At 41.5% G+C, this 15,839-nt stretch overlaps 1 protein-coding gene across 3 annotated transcripts in view; it reads left to right on the top strand.

Annotated features, from left to right (window-relative positions):
• The window catches only part of LOC145996055 (mitochondrial 2-oxoglutarate/malate carrier protein-like), a 63,363-nt gene that overhangs the window by 34,358 nt on the left and 13,166 nt on the right, over positions 1 to 15,839 (top strand). For all 3 annotated transcript variants that reach the window (XM_083132272.1, XM_083132270.1, XM_083132271.1), the window contains exon 3: positions 1,032 to 1,113. In XM_083132272.1, the coding sequence (XP_082988398.1) occupies positions 1,032 to 1,113 (82 nt within the window). The remainder of the gene's footprint in view (positions 1 to 1,031; positions 1,114 to 15,839) is intronic.

Raw genomic sequence — 15,839 nt, 5'->3', positions numbered from 1 at the left:
AATTGGGTGTCAATACTTTCTTAGGATCCTGCGATATTTACTCTTTTCCAACTTCTCTTTTCTCCCCTCTCAAATTTAATACTCAATCCTCCCCCCAAAAATTTCCATTACAATTACTGTTGACATTGAAGAGTGGATAATTGCCTCCTCCAAAAAATCAATTCTCAGTTTCCACACCAGAATTTCCGCAGCAGTGTAAGACAATAGTAATACACAAGAATTGGACACTCCCCTCCCCCCCCTCATTGTAATGCTCAATCACCTCTAACTAAAATACCCGCCATAGTCTGAGACTTAACACTGATATTCAAGAGTTGGATATTGCTGCCCCCCCTTTCGATAAAACATATTACCCGTTACAATTCCCTTGGAAGTTTACAAATTGCTATTTATACAGCAGCCATGGTTAATTGACAACGTAATTCAACTTGTGTCCAATGCTATATTGTTCACGTCAAATTTCTATCATAACCCCCCTCCCCAAAGTTAGGTGGACGCAACATGCGTCCACAAACCCATCTGTGGGAACCCCTGCCTTTAATTACTTCTTCTCTTCATCTAATGGATTAAATATGGTGGATTTTAAGATGTAATTTTTTTCATATATTTTAGAAAAACTATAAATGTTGAATTTTATATTATTTGAAGGCACCCCTCTCAATAATCTCAATGGCGCAGTCTGTACCATAATCCACCCCTGTGGGCACCCTTGTACTGGTCAAATCTTCATAAATACACTCCAAATTCAATAACATATGATTCAAAAGAACAATAATATTAATGTATTCTTATTTGAACTAATCACAAGTATCAGATGTTTTTTGTGATAAAAGATGCAAATTGTGAATGTCATTAAATTCCTTCTAAATAATATTTTTTAAAGTTGAAATCAATTTTCTCAATGTTTATGTTAAGCCATAGTCTTTTATACATGACATAGAATGCTTACAATAAAAGTATAAAATTATTCCCTCCATACTGAATATTCATAGAATATATGTATGTCATGCACATTTACATTTTGTTTCCAGCAACCCTCCAGGTTTTCTTACAAAAGCAGCAATTGCCATGACTGCAGGAGTTTGTGGAGCTTTCGTAGGAACACCAGCCGAGGTAAGTTAAAACATCACTGCTTTAACCCTTTTCTGTCTGCAAGGCGGATCTGGTCCAATATTGATATTTTGCTGTTCCACTCATAAATCAGGCCTCATCTGATACCACAACCCATGTTTCTAAAGCTTTTCAGCTTGAGTCCAACATCCGGGACACTCAGCACTCTCTATCAGTACTCAGAGAAACTTAAATCATATTTGGCAACACTGGATATCATCACCAACTGCATAAATAAGTAATGCATTGATTAGTTTTCCATTGTTGCTTTGATCTAATTGTGGAAAATGATAATTGTGCTGTTTGTGGTAATGTGTCTGACCAACTGAGACGCACAGTTGAAAAGTCCTGGACCACATCCTGCAGAATGCAATATACCATACCTTGCCAAAATACGAAATATATTTAAGGTAATAGTATTTTTATTTATCAAAACTATATAGAAGAATAAAAGTATATTGAAGGTGTAGTGTAGTTCTATTTATCCAAACTCTATACTCACCAATAATTTGAAGTTAAGACCCGTAAACCATAAATATGATTGATGCTAATTAAAACTTTAAAAAATGCAGAAAAAATTCCAAGGTACGGGGGTGGGTATTGTACTTTTATTTCAAGTGGAAGGAGTTATGCACCTGCCTTTCACCAATCATCTCTATATATACTAAAAAAAAATTAAATATTGTTTAATTGGTGAGCGATGATTATGTAACTGTTTTCTACATTTGATCATCCCATATAAGTTATGCCCGCTTTTACATCACAATTACTGAATTGATTGATTGATCTTGTTGTTGTTTTAAGTCCACTTTATGCACAGAAAGGCTAATCAGGACTGGACCTACAGTTTTTTTAAGTGGGATCCGAACCACTGTGCTATGTGCCTCCACCGGGTATCGAACCTGGGACCACTTGATTAATACACAATTACTGAAATCATTTATGCAGTGCATTGCTTGAATTTAGGCAGAAGCCATGGAACTCCCTCGTTTTGTTTCACAGGCTCTGCATGTGTTACCAACGGGGGAAAGAAAAATGTTGTCCCATAAGAGAATATCAGAACTATTTCCCGTCCTGCCTAAAAAACCTACTTGAAATTCTATTTTTGTCGCCATGGGGAGGAGAAATTCTTGAGGTATTCTACTTTGTCAAACTTATGCTGGAAAGTAAGACAGGTGGTAAAGGCATCCCTAGCAATGCCAAGGCATGGCTAAACCTAAGGGTCACTGCCAGGTAGCAAAAGAATGGGTGCATGTTGACAGCAGAAGGTGTTATTTACGACTGAGCAAAAATAAAGTGTTTGGCAACACCGTTTTTTTGCAGTTTGAACCTCTCCTATCTGGAAATGAAAAGACTGGGTTTGTCCCAGTTGGATCTTTGACTGGACAGCCTGTAGTTAGTTATATAGGGTGTCTACCAAAAATAACAAATCCAAAATTCTCGACTTTTTCATGACTTTTCTTCAACCTCACTTCCAAGTAGTACACCCTGAACTTCAAACTAACGAGGCTCTGGCGACTGGTCCCATGACCAGCATAATTCTGTGTCGTCCTGTGTTTTGAGTGCCTCTTAACAGCCTCAGCTTTTAACCAGTCAGAAATTTTAATTATTTTAATATTTTAGTTACAACACAACATGACAGTTATGTTCGTTTAGTTATGGTAAGGGGCTGGACCCCGTATAAAGTGATGGGTGAAAAATAGCGTAAGTGCCGACGCACCCAAAATTTTAAATTCAAATTTCAAATTTATGACTTTTCTTGACCTTTTTCCCCTTTTTCTTAACATGTATTTAATCACCCCCTACTTAGGTACAGTTGGAAATTAAGAAAATACATAGTTTTATTCAATGCAAAAGCCCTACCACAAAGATGAAAACTGAAGCTGTACTTCAACGAGATTTAGACATGTAAAAATTAATGCTTCAGACTTCATCCTGGATGGGGAATGGCCACATTACTTTATATATTTTTACCAAACTTCACACATATAAGAATGTAATTCTTAGGAAACAGAGCAAAAAAATCTTAACCCCAACTCAATACATTTTTAGATTTCCAAATATTCAATTTTATCAAATGCCTGTACAGGTATATAACAATATAAATTCACTATACTGTAGAAGAAAAAATATCAAAACTTCTTGACCACAAGCATAATTTCTTGAATCTTTCTTGACCTACCCATTGATTTCCTGACTGGTAGACACCCTGTCATAGTATTATCTAGTGCTACCAGACATTCTCTTTTTCTTACTTATGCCCTATATTTTAGCAAAGGGCAGATTATAGGGGGTGGTGAGCGACGGGCCCCCTCGAGAGCATCCTTAGTGCTTAAGTGTACTGAGCAGTGAACTCACAATTGCACCATCAAAGATTCCAGGCTAAAGTTCTAGGTGAACACTCCACCATTAGTTTCACCTAATCATTCAACATTGAGACTAACAAAAGTTGCAGGAAATACATAAAACGAATTGGAGAAGTGACATGGTGTGACAGGATATCTGCAGTTGTTGCGAAGCTACTCAATCCTCATCAATGACAGTGTTTGAAGCATGTGGCCGTACAGGCTAGCTCTTTCCCCCCTGGGCCGCTTGGTTGAAGCCGAACAATAGGCGGTTGGGGACCAAGCCGTGCAGGGTTCGATGCCCGGCTGTACCTGCACGGTGCACATAAACAATAGAAAATACTATTGAGATTGGGGAAAAGGATGGGGTTGCATATGAAATTATACCGATTTGATTCATGGACTGTGATATGTGAATATGTATTATGTTGAGAATCTCTACATGATATTAGGATTGCAAGTCCACACCTTAATTTCAATTCCGGTCACACTTACACCGATGTCCTGGCGCTGTGTATTGAAGTCTCCATTGTCTGTCGTTAGGGAACCTGGATGTCCCAACTGTCCGTGATGTCAATCACACTGCACTGCGGTGACGATTCCTACATATATATCAGGCCGCGGAAGCACACGTCATAGTTCACATCTGTGTTCTGTACACTGACCATTAACATATATACTTTTATATGCAAACGTTATATGTAGCGAAAACTATTCCGTTCATCATAAATCAAGTGTTAAATGCTATGCTCTGAGCATTGACGGACACTGACTTCTAGACACAGAATGTTCAGCAATCTCTTGACAAAGACTTTCGGTACAACTTCTAGACACACACTTGTCACCTGAATTCTCAACACAGATTCCTCACTTGCATTCTCAACACCGATGTCCTCTGTCTAGCTTATAGACGCACACTGAACCGCCAAAATTCACCGTTCGGTTAGGGGCTTTTGTCCATGTCCACTTTCTATTGGCTGGCGTGGAGGAGGGGGTTGGTTGCAGGGAAGAATGGAAATATTTCACGTTGGGGAGACAAAGGGGCTTCTGGGAGAGAAAGCGTAAATATAGCCGTCGCCTTTTGTGGGCAAGGCAAATGACCTTTGCTTGGCTTCTCTGAAACTGACGGGGATTTGGAAACGTGCTGAAAGTTCGATAATAATAATAAATGTGGAAGATGATATATGTATATATTGATACTAGTGTGCACGTATGGGGATACGGGTACATTATGCCCCTCCCAAGTGCGATACTTGGGACTGAAGAGATCTCAAGTGAAGCACTGACACAAGTAAAGATAAATAAACATGTGGCCACCTTGGTCGCCTGACTTAAATCCTGAAATGCGTTGCATTAATTAAATATGTTCCGTAGAACGTGAACAACAACATCATTGCATAATAATCGTAACATGTGTATCTATGCTTCCATTATACTACTACATGCTAGATCCCATACATAAAATTCAAAATACTGTTGGAGAGTAAATACAAAACTAAATATACAAGAAAATGATAATTCCCACAAATGAAATAATAACTCACCATTACTACACAAAACTAAGTACATATATATATAATTGCCATAGAAATACAGTAGAAATAAAGTAGAACACTAAAATCAAATAAGAATGTTACATAAGAATATTGAATGAAATATATAAAATACCAAATCTACTAAATAGGTTGACAGATATAAGAGTAAATAATGTTAACGATTACAAAATTAACACAATATAAAACTTTACAATGAGAATAATCTTCTTTCTTTATATGCTTCTTTTCGTGTCATGCGATCAGACTTTTAGCCTGACTTTCCTTGTTATCCTCCATTTTTCTGGACGTCTGGATAACTTTCTTATCACCTTCGCCATCTGTTCTTCACAGGTCATCGGTATGAACTTAATAAGTTTCTTGATTGGAGTTTCATAATCCACCTTAATCTCATTAGTATTTCTATTAACCGTGAGTGGTTCTTCACTGACAAGATGTTTGTGTTTCAATAACAGTCGACGCGACATTTGTTGCTCCTTAGTCGATAAATAGTCACAGCCTCATACGCGATTCGCGATATCCTCTTCTGTGTATACACGTTTCAAGTTAGCTTTGACAACCCTATTTTCCGCCACATTCGCATTCACACTTCTCAAGTAATTGTGTGCTTTCTCATCATGGCTCACGGCAATTTCATTCATTTCGTCAACTGTGTCGACCAACATGTGACATATGTTGCTGAGTGCATTTTCATTCGAAATGAAGGGTACGCTAACGCTTTGGTTATCGACGTAGAGGTGCATTGTTTTTGTTTCGAAATCTAACCTGGCCTTGTAATCAAGCCACGTGTCACACCCTAAAATCAAATCGTGCCTTAATCCAGGTACGACCAGAGCAGGACAACATAGTTTTGCTCCATTTATTTCAAGACTCAATAAAGCTTGTTCTTGAACTTTCACATCTTTTGCGTTCGTCGCTCCTCTCACAACGACGTTGGTTACTCTGAACGAAGGCAAAGAGGGGTAATTTCTTTTCAGCTGGTTGAAAAGATCTGCATTAATTCCCGCACAGGTGGCGCCTGTATCTACGAGACAACGGATGACTTGCTTTCCTACGCATGCTTCGATTTGCGGGAGGTAGCGCACCCCTTCATTCTTGAGGGTGGTCCCGTTATCAGTGACGTCAATGGATGCTAGAGACTGGTTTTGAGCGCTCGTTTCAATTCTGCACAATCCTGGGGCAGTGTTGCCATCAGCTGATCTATCAGCGTTAGAATTAAACTTTGTGCTAGAAAATGAAACATTGGAGGGCTCACTTTCACTTCCGCCGAACGGTACTTTTACCCTAGTCTCTTCATCTGAAGCATTGCTTTGACGTGTCATCGGCCTCGGGCTATAGGAAATATGCAAAGGTTTCCTCTTCACGCCCTCTGAGTTTGCAGTACTTGCAGTACTAGAAACTGGTTCTTGACTCGAAATCTGCTCTGCCGTATAAATGGGGAATTCACTCGTGGTTCCATGAAAATTCGCAACTTTGCCTGCAGGTCTCTCCCCGTCACCTGAAGGCGTATCTAGTTTAAATCTGGGTGATTGGTATTACGCGGGTTCAAGTCCCGGTTGCTTTCTTGTTCGCTGTGCCGCCAATCGGCTCCATCCCGCTGGCTTCTCTGGAATATCGGCGGCCGGTTGTTCCAGCATCCTCGGTTCGAGTCCCGGCGTCGGTCATCCGGTTCTCCCTCTCTGTTAGTATTGCCAGGGCGGTCCGACGCCATTGCATTCTGATGAGCAACGTGCTGTCTTCTTTCCTGGGGGTATTCCCTGCGGGGTGCACTCGGCCTGTCGGAACTCACATTTGACAGTTCTTTTAAAATATTCATTAGTTCGGAAAGTGTGGAGGCGCCATGTGCAATCAGTGTCCTCTGAATTCCTGGATTGAACTGTTTACTAATGGCTTTGATAAGTTCGCTTTCCGACAATGGAGTTCTCAGCGCTCGATTTATTTTCACCTGCCTTGCTGCATGTTCAGCAAACGTCATTCTTGAGGCGTTGTCGAATTTGTTGGTATACAGCGACAATTTCAGAGCAGACATAGTGTTATCGTCTCTGTACTCTTCTTCCAGGGCCGCCTTGAAAGTAGAGAGGTCCCGTATGTTTTCCGCTCGCATCTCATACGTCTGCTTTGCTCTTCCCGTCAAGGTGTTCCGGGCGACGCACAACTGCAACTCTGGAGGAACGTTGCTGAGAATCAAATAATCTTCCAGTTCTTGGAAATACGTTGAGAGGTTCAGTGGACCTTCAGATCCGTCAAAGTTAGGCTTGAACAGAGCGTGAACCTTCACCGAGTGTGACATCACAGCAGCGGCGTCCGGCACAGTGGGTCGGTTAGGCATCTGATCGAAGAGCGACTGGCTGACGTTCGATTCACTGGACGTCGCGACTCGTTGTTGTTGTTGTTGCTCAGTAATCAAAGGGTGGCGAGTTGATCTCTCGGAACCGCGTGCTTCATGGCAAATGCTATTGCGCAACACATCTGCGTCCTTGCGAACATCTTCAATCGAATCCAGCAGTCCCTTGATCGTATCCTGCGTAGCGCTCAGAGTGGAATCCAATTTGGCTCTTAATTGCGTCAGGTCTTGCCGATTCGTTGCAATTGAAGCTTCCATCTGTTGTTGGTGTTGGCCACATGCTGATATTTCGACATCGATTCTGTTCAGGTCAGATTGGAATCTCTCAGCCAGTTTGTTGCAATTATCCTCACAAATCTTCTGCATCTCAGCCCTTGCTCGTTCGCCATCTCTCGCCATCGAGTCCCTCAGTTTCTTGTTCTCCTCACTGATGTACGAGTAAAGGTCACTTATTGATTGCTCATGCATTGACTGAACATTGCAGATTTCTTGGTGGATATGTTCACGTAGGTCCTGGGCCATCTCTTGCGTCACGGTTCTCATGCTGGTCATTATTTGGGCCATCATCTGCTGCATGCTCATCGCTTCTGGATGTTCCGTCGAAGTGCTGGTCTCGCCACTCTTCTCGACGTCGTTTTCGCCGCCTGCCATTTTTAATTTTGATTGTGAGCGGGTAAGCACCATAAACAATACGCCAAAATGCACTAAAGTTCAATTCGAGAAAAATGTTTTCCCTGTTGACAGCTCGTTGCAACTTTTATACTCGCCGATCGTAGCACTTTGACACAATTCGAAAATTTTGAAGCGAAGCAATCGCGAACATCCCAATGGTACATGCAAGCGACTACTACACCACATACAAGAAAGAAACTACTTCTACGAAACTACTGATAATGGAAACATACATGAACACAAGCAATTTAAAATATAAATGCGTCGATGTTGCTCTTCAAATGGTGGAAATGATGTCAATTGATAACAAATATTGATAAAAGATTGTGTGATGATTTGAAATTAGAATGAACTGAAAAAATGTGAAACTTCATGAAAAGTGGGTACTTTTGAAGCCAAACTTGGGTTCAAATGCCTTACTGTTGGGCGCCATTTTATGTGGCCGTACAGGCTAGCTCTTTCCCCCCTGGGCCGCTTGGTTGAAGCCGAACAATAGGCGGTTGGGGACCAAGCCGTCCAGGGTTCGATGCCCGGCTGTACCTGCACGGTGCACATAAACAATAGAAAATACTATTGAGATTGGGGAAAAGGATGGGGTTGCATATGAAATTATACCGATTTGATTCATGGACTGTGATATGTGAATATGTATTATGTTGAGAATCTCTACATGATATTAGGATTGCAAGTCCACACCTTAATTTCAATTCCGGTCACACTTACACCGATGTCCTGGCGCTGTGTATTGAAGTCTCCATTGTCTGTCGTTAGGGAACCTGGATGTCCCAACTGTCCGTGATGTCAATCACACTGCACTGCGGTGACGATTCCTACATATATATCAGGCCGCGGAAGCACACGTCATAGTTCACATCTGTGTTCTGTACACTGACCATTAACATATATACTTTTATATGCAAACGTTATATGTAGCGAAAACTATTCCGTTCATCATAAATCAAGTGTTAAATGCTATGCTCTGAGCATTGACGGACACTGACTTCTAGACACAGAATGTTCAGCAATCTCTTGACAAAGACTTTCGGTACAACTTCTAGACACACACTTGTCACCTGAATTCTCAACACAGATTCCTCACTTGCATTCTCAACACCGATGTCCTCTGTCTAGCTTATAGACGCACACTGAACCGCCAAAATTCACCGTTCGGTTAGGGGCTTTTGTCCATGTCCACTTTCTATTGGCTGGCGTGGAGGAGGGGGTTGGTTGCAGGGAAGAATGGAAATATTTCACGTTGGGGAGACAAAGGGGCTTCTGGGAGAGAAAGCGTAAATATAGCCGTCGCCTTTTGTGGGCAAGGCAAATGACCTTTGCTTGGCTTCTCTGAAACTGACGGGGATTTGGAAACGTGCTGAAAGTTCGATAATAATAATAAATGTGGAAGATGATATATGTATATATTGATACTAGTGTGCACGTATGGGGATACGGGTACATTATGCCCCTCCCAAGTGCGATACTTGGGACTGAAGAGATCTCAAGTGAAGCACTGACACAAGTAAAGATAAATAAACATGTGGCCACCTTGGTCGCCTGACTTAAATCCTGAAATGCGTTGCATTAATTAAATATGTTCCGTAGAACGTGAACAACAACATCATTGCATAATAATCGTAACATGTGTATCTATGCTTCCATTATACTACTACATGCTAGATCCCATACATAAAATTCAAAATACTGTTGGAGAGTAAATACAAAACTAAATATACAAGAAAATGATAATTCCCACAAATGAAATAATAACTCACCATTACTACACAAAACTAAGTACATATATATATAATTGCCATAGAAATACAGTAGAAATAAAGTAGAACACTAAAATCAAATAAGAATGTTACATAAGAATATTGAATGAAATATATAAAATACCAAATCTACTAAATAGGTTGACAGATATAAGAGTAAATAATGTTAACGATTACAAAATTAACACAATATAAAACTTTACAATGAGAATAATCTTCTTTCTTTATATGCTTCTTTTCGTGTCATGCGATCAGACTTTTAGCCTGACTTTCCTTGTTATCCTCCATTTTTCTGGACGTCTGGATAACTTTCTTATCACCTTCGCCATCTGTTCTTCACAGGTCATCGGTATGAAGTTAATAAGTTTCTTGATTGGAGTTTCATAATCCACCTTAATCTCATTAGTATTTCTATTAACCGTGAGTGGTTCTTCACTGACAAGATGTTTGTGTTTCAATAACAGTCGACGCGACATTTGTTGCTCCTTAGTCGATAAATAGTCACAGCCTCATACGCGATTCGCGATATCCTCTTCTGTGTATACACGTTTCAAGTTAGCTTTGACAACCCTATTTTCCGCCACATTCGCATTCACACTTCTCAAGTAATTGTGTCCTTTCTCATCATGGCTCACGGCAATTTCATTCATTTCGTCAACTGTGTCGACCAACATGTGACATATGTTGCTGAGTGCATTTTCATTCGAAATGAAGGGTACGCTAACGCTTTGGTTATCGACGTAGAGGTGCATTGTTTTTGTTTCGAAATCTAACCTGGCCTTGTAATCAAGCCACGTGTCACACCCTAAAATCAAATCGTGCCTTAATCCAGGTACGACCAGAGCAGGACAACATAGTTTTGCTCCATTTATTTCAAGACTCAATAAAGCTTGTTCTTGAACTTTCACATCTTTTGCGTTCGTCGCTCCTCTCACAACGACGTTGGTTACTCTGAACGAAGGCAAAGAGGGGTAATTTCTTTTCAGCTGGTTGAAAAGATCTGCATTAATTCCCGCACAGGTGGCGCCTGTATCTACGAGACAACGGATGACTTGCTTTCCTACGCATGCTTCGATTTGCGGGAGGTAGCGCACCCCTTCATTCTTGAGGGTGGTCCCGTTATCAGTGACGTCAATGGACGCTAGAGACTGGTTTTGAGCGCTCGTTTCAATTCTGCACAATCCTGGGGCAGTGTTGCCATCAGCTGATCTATCAGCGTTAGAATTAAACTTTGTGCTAGAAAATGAAACATTGGAGGGCTCACTTTCACTTCCGCCGAACGGTACTTTTACCCTAGTCTCTTCATCTGAAGCATTGCTTTGACGTGTCATCGGCCTCGGGCTATAGGAAATATGCAAAGGTTTCCTCTTCACGCCCTCTGAGTTTGCAGTACTTGCAGTACTAGAAACTGGTTCTTGACTCGAAATCTGCTCTGCCGTATAAATGGGGAATTCACTCGTGGTTCCATGAAAATTCGCAACTTTGCCTGCAGGTCTCTCCCCGTCACCTGAAGGCGTATCTAGTTTAAATCTGGGTGATTGGTATTACGCGGGTTCAAGTCCCGGTTGCTTTCTTGTTCGCTGTGCCGCCAATCGGCTCCATCCCGCTGGCTTCTCTGGAATATCGGCGGCCGGTTGTTCCAGCATCCTCGGTTCGAGTCCCGGCGTCGGTCATCCGGTTCTCCCTCTCTGTTAGTATTGCCAGGGCGGTCCGACGCCATTGCATTCTGATGAGCAACGTGCTGTCTTCTTTCCTGGGGGTATTCCCTGCGGGGTGCACTCGGCCTGTCGGAACTCACATTTGACAGTTCTTTTAAAATATTCATTAGTTCGGAAAGTGTGGAGGCGCCATGTGCAATCAGTGTCCTCTGAATTCCTGGATTGAACTGTTTACTAATGGCTTTGATAAGTTCGCTTTCCGACAATGGAGTTCTCAGCGCTCGATTTATTTTCACCTGCCTTGCTGCATGTTCAGCAAACGTCATTCTTGAGGCGTTGTCGAATTTGTTGGTATACAGCGACAATTTCAGAGCAGACATAGTGTTATCGTCTCTGTACTCTTCTTCCAGGGCCGCCTTGAAAGTAGAGAGGTCCCGTATGTTTTCCGCTCGCATCTCATACGTCTGCTTTGCTCTTCCCGTCAAGGTGTTCCGGGCGACGCACAACTGCAACTCTGGAGGAACGTTGCTGAGAATCAAATAATCTTCCAGTTCTTGGAAATACGTTGAGAGGTTCAGTGGACCTTCAGATCCGTCAAAGTTAGGCTTGAACAGAGCGTGAACCTTCACCGAGTGTGACATCACAGCAGCGGCGTCCGGCACAGTGGGTCGGTTAGGCATCTGATCGAAGAGCGACTGGCTGACGTTCGATTCACTGGACGTCGCGACTCGTTGTTGTTGTTGTTGCTCAGTAATCAAAGGGTGGCGAGTTGATCTCTCGGAACCGCGTGCTTCATGGCAAATGCTATTGCGCAACACATCTGCATCCTTGCGAACATCTTCAATCGAATCCAGCAGTCCCTTGATCGTATCCTGCGTAGCGCTCAGAGTGGAATCCAATTCGGCTCTTAATTGCGTCAGGTCTTGCCGATTCGTTGCAATTGAAGCTTCCATCTGTTGTTGGTGTTGGCCACATGCTGATATTTCGACATCGATTCTGTTCAGGTCAGATTGGAATCTCTCAGCCAGTTTGTTGCAATTATCCTCACAAATCTTCTGCATCTCAGCCCTTGCTCGTTCGCCATCTCTCGCCATCGAGTCCCTCAGTTTCTTGTTCTCCTCACTGATGTACGAGTAAAGGTCACTTATTGATTGCTCATGCATTGACTGAACATTGCAGATTTCTTGGTGGATATGTTCACGTAGGTCCTGGGCCATCTCTTGCGTCACGGTTCTCATGCTGGTCATTATTTGGGCCATCATCTGCTGCATGCTCATCGCTTCTGGATGTTCCGTCGAAGTGCTGGTCTCGCCACTCTTCTCGACGTCGTTTTCGCCGCCTGCCATTTTTAATTTTGATTGTGAGCGGGTAAGCACCATAAACAATACGCCAAAATGCACTAAAGTTCAATTCGAGAAAAATGTTTTCCCTGTTGACAGCTCGTTGCAACTTTTATACTCGCCGATCGTAGCACTTTGACACAATTCGAAAATTTTGAAGCGAAGCAATCGCGAACATCCCAATGGTACATGCAAGCGACTACTACACCACATACAAGAAAGAAACTACTTCTACGAAACTACTGATAATGGAAACATACATGAACACAAGCAATTTAAAATATAAATGCGTCGATGTTGCTCTTCAAATGGTGGAAATGATGTCAATTGATAACAAATATTGATAAAAGATTGTGTGATGATTTGAAATTAGAATGAACTGAAAAAATGTGAAACTTCATGAAAAGTGGGTACTTTTGAAGCCAAACTTGGGTTCAAATGCCTTACTGTTGGGCGCCATTTTATGTGGCCGTACAGGCTAGCTCTTTCCCCCCTGGGCCGCTTGGTTGAAGCCGAACAATAGGCGGTTGGGGACCAAGCCGTCCAGGGTTCGATGCCCGGCTGTACCTGCACGGTGCACATAAACAATAGAAAATACTATTGAGATTGGGGAAAAGGATGGGGTTGCATATGAAATTATACCGATTTGATTCATGGACTGTGATATGTGAATATGTATTATGTTGAGAATCTCTACATGATATTAGGATTGCAAGTCCACACCTTAATTTCAATTCCGGTCACACTTACACCGATGTCCTGGCGCTGTGTATTGAAGTCTCCATTGTCTGTCGTTAGGGAACCTGGATGTCCCAACTGTCCGTGATGTCAATCACACTGCACTGCGGTGACGATTCCTACATATATATCAGGCCGCGGAAGCACACGTCATAGTTCACATCTGTGTTCTGTACACTGACCATTAACATATATACTTTTATATGCAAACGTTATATGTAGCGAAAACTATTCCGTTCATCATAAATCAAGTGTTAAATGCTATGCTCTGAGCATTGACGGACACTGACTTCTAGACACAGAATGTTCAGCAATCTCTTGACAAAGACTTTCGGTACAACTTCTAGACACACACTTGTCACCTGAATTCTCAACACAGATTCCTCACTTGCATTCTCAACACCGATGTCCTCTGTCTAGCTTATAGACGCACACTGAACCGCCAAAATTCACCGTTCGGTTAGGGGCTTTTGTCCATGTCCACTTTCTATTGGCTGGCGTGGAGGAGGGGGTTGGTTGCAGGGAAGAATGGAAATATTTCACGTTGGGGAGACAAAGGGGCTTCTGGGAGAGAAAGCGTAAATATAGCCGTCGTCTTTTGTGGGCAAGGCAAATGACCTTTGCTTGGCTTCTCTGAAACTGACGGGGATTTGGAAACGTGCTGAAAGTTCGATAATAATAATAAATGTGGAAGATGATATATGTATCTATTGATACTAGTGTGCACGTATGGGGATACGGGTACAAGCAGCTAAGAAAATTTTCGTAAAGAATTACTATAGCAGGGATAATTTGCATAGGCATCCTCCCACCTTCCGCACTGTCTTCATGTTGAGCCACACAACCTATCGCCAAACTCGACAAAGCATCTCCCCACTTTGAGCATTGATGAATGGTCTTTAGCCAATTAATACCAATTATACTACTTGCTGAAGTAGTACCAGAGGTAGTAAATGTGCATCAATTCGTACTTTGTTGCTCAGTGACTCTATGGCTGATCATGCTAAGTGGTCGACTTCCGATCTCACCATTGAAGTTCCCGGCCTTTGAATCTGAGACTGGGCACGAGTATTCTTTGTGTGTCCATTCGTGAACCACATCTAATTATCACTTATTTTCATTGCCGCAATTAGCTAAAAGTGGAAGAAAATCAACATAAATCAGTGGTTCCCAAAGTGGGTACCACGGTGACCTGTGGCACCATGAAATGTTCCAATATTTTCAGTGAAATGATATAATTCTTCCAAATATGTGCTTTTTTAGTACTTTTTACACATAAAATGTTTAAATACGGAGAAACTAGTACTCACTTTTATCCGCGAAGCTGTTTTTTCTTCTTTTTCGATTAATTTCAGTGGCCACTGCCACCATTCTCGTTGGAACTTGCGCAGCAGCAAGTTTTCAGTGGCCACTGAAATTAATCGAAAAAGAAGAAAAAACAGCTTCCCGGATAAAAGTGAGTACTAGTTTCTCCGTATTTATATACTACCGCGTCTCTCTTTTCCCAATTATGAATAAAATGTTTCTGAATATTTGCTATTTAACTTCAGGCAAGCAACCTAACATCACTAACTGAGCATTGCAAGTGTTAGATAGCCCTACATTCTGACTTGGGCGCCGCGGAAATGTCTTGAAACACTAAGGGCATCGTGAAACAAAAATGTTTGGGAACTCCTGACATAAATAACAAAAATACATGTACTGTCACTTTGTTGAAAAGTTAGCAAACATTTATACATCATCTTTGAGCCAAGAGAGATAATGTCCAGAATTTTTTAAAATGATAAAAAGTAAATTTTCTGCAAAAAATATTAACACCATGGCATTCTGCTGAAATATTTTCACATTCAATTAGAGATGTTGGATAAATTACTGTACACCGGAGGCAATAATGTATTATTTGCAAGGGAATAAAAAAGTTGTCATAGGTTGAGAGAAATGTTTATTCTCCTCACATATGTAGTGCAGTAATAATTCATCTGTTTTCTGAAAGAGGTCAGTCTGTCCCAATACTGTGGTAACTAGTCAGGTTTTTCAATAGAGGTCCGGAATTAGTAAGAATTAGCGTATTAGTGGAATTTGTATGAATTCTGTTGAGAATTTGAAAGGAGAAATTACCCATGTCTTCAGAACGATTACACTCGAATTGCTGAGGTGGGCAAGCTGACAGACATGGCGGCAAATCCAGCGGTGCACCAATTGATTGATTGATTGATTTGGTTTATTTTACTTCCCATTTCTGTTACTTCTGGCTATTTGTGAAGATGTGGATAAGTGAAGGCATGATGAAATTGATGATTGAACATT

The sequence above is a fragment of the Lepisma saccharinum genome, chromosome 12, assembly GCF_977018435.1.
Source record: "Lepisma saccharinum chromosome 12, izLepSacc3.1, whole genome shotgun sequence".
In the NCBI taxonomy this organism is placed as follows: domain Eukaryota; kingdom Metazoa; phylum Arthropoda; class Insecta; order Zygentoma; family Lepismatidae; genus Lepisma; species Lepisma saccharinum.
The sequence above is the reverse complement of the archived record's forward strand: the minus strand, read 5'-3'. Positions and strand labels throughout refer to the sequence as shown.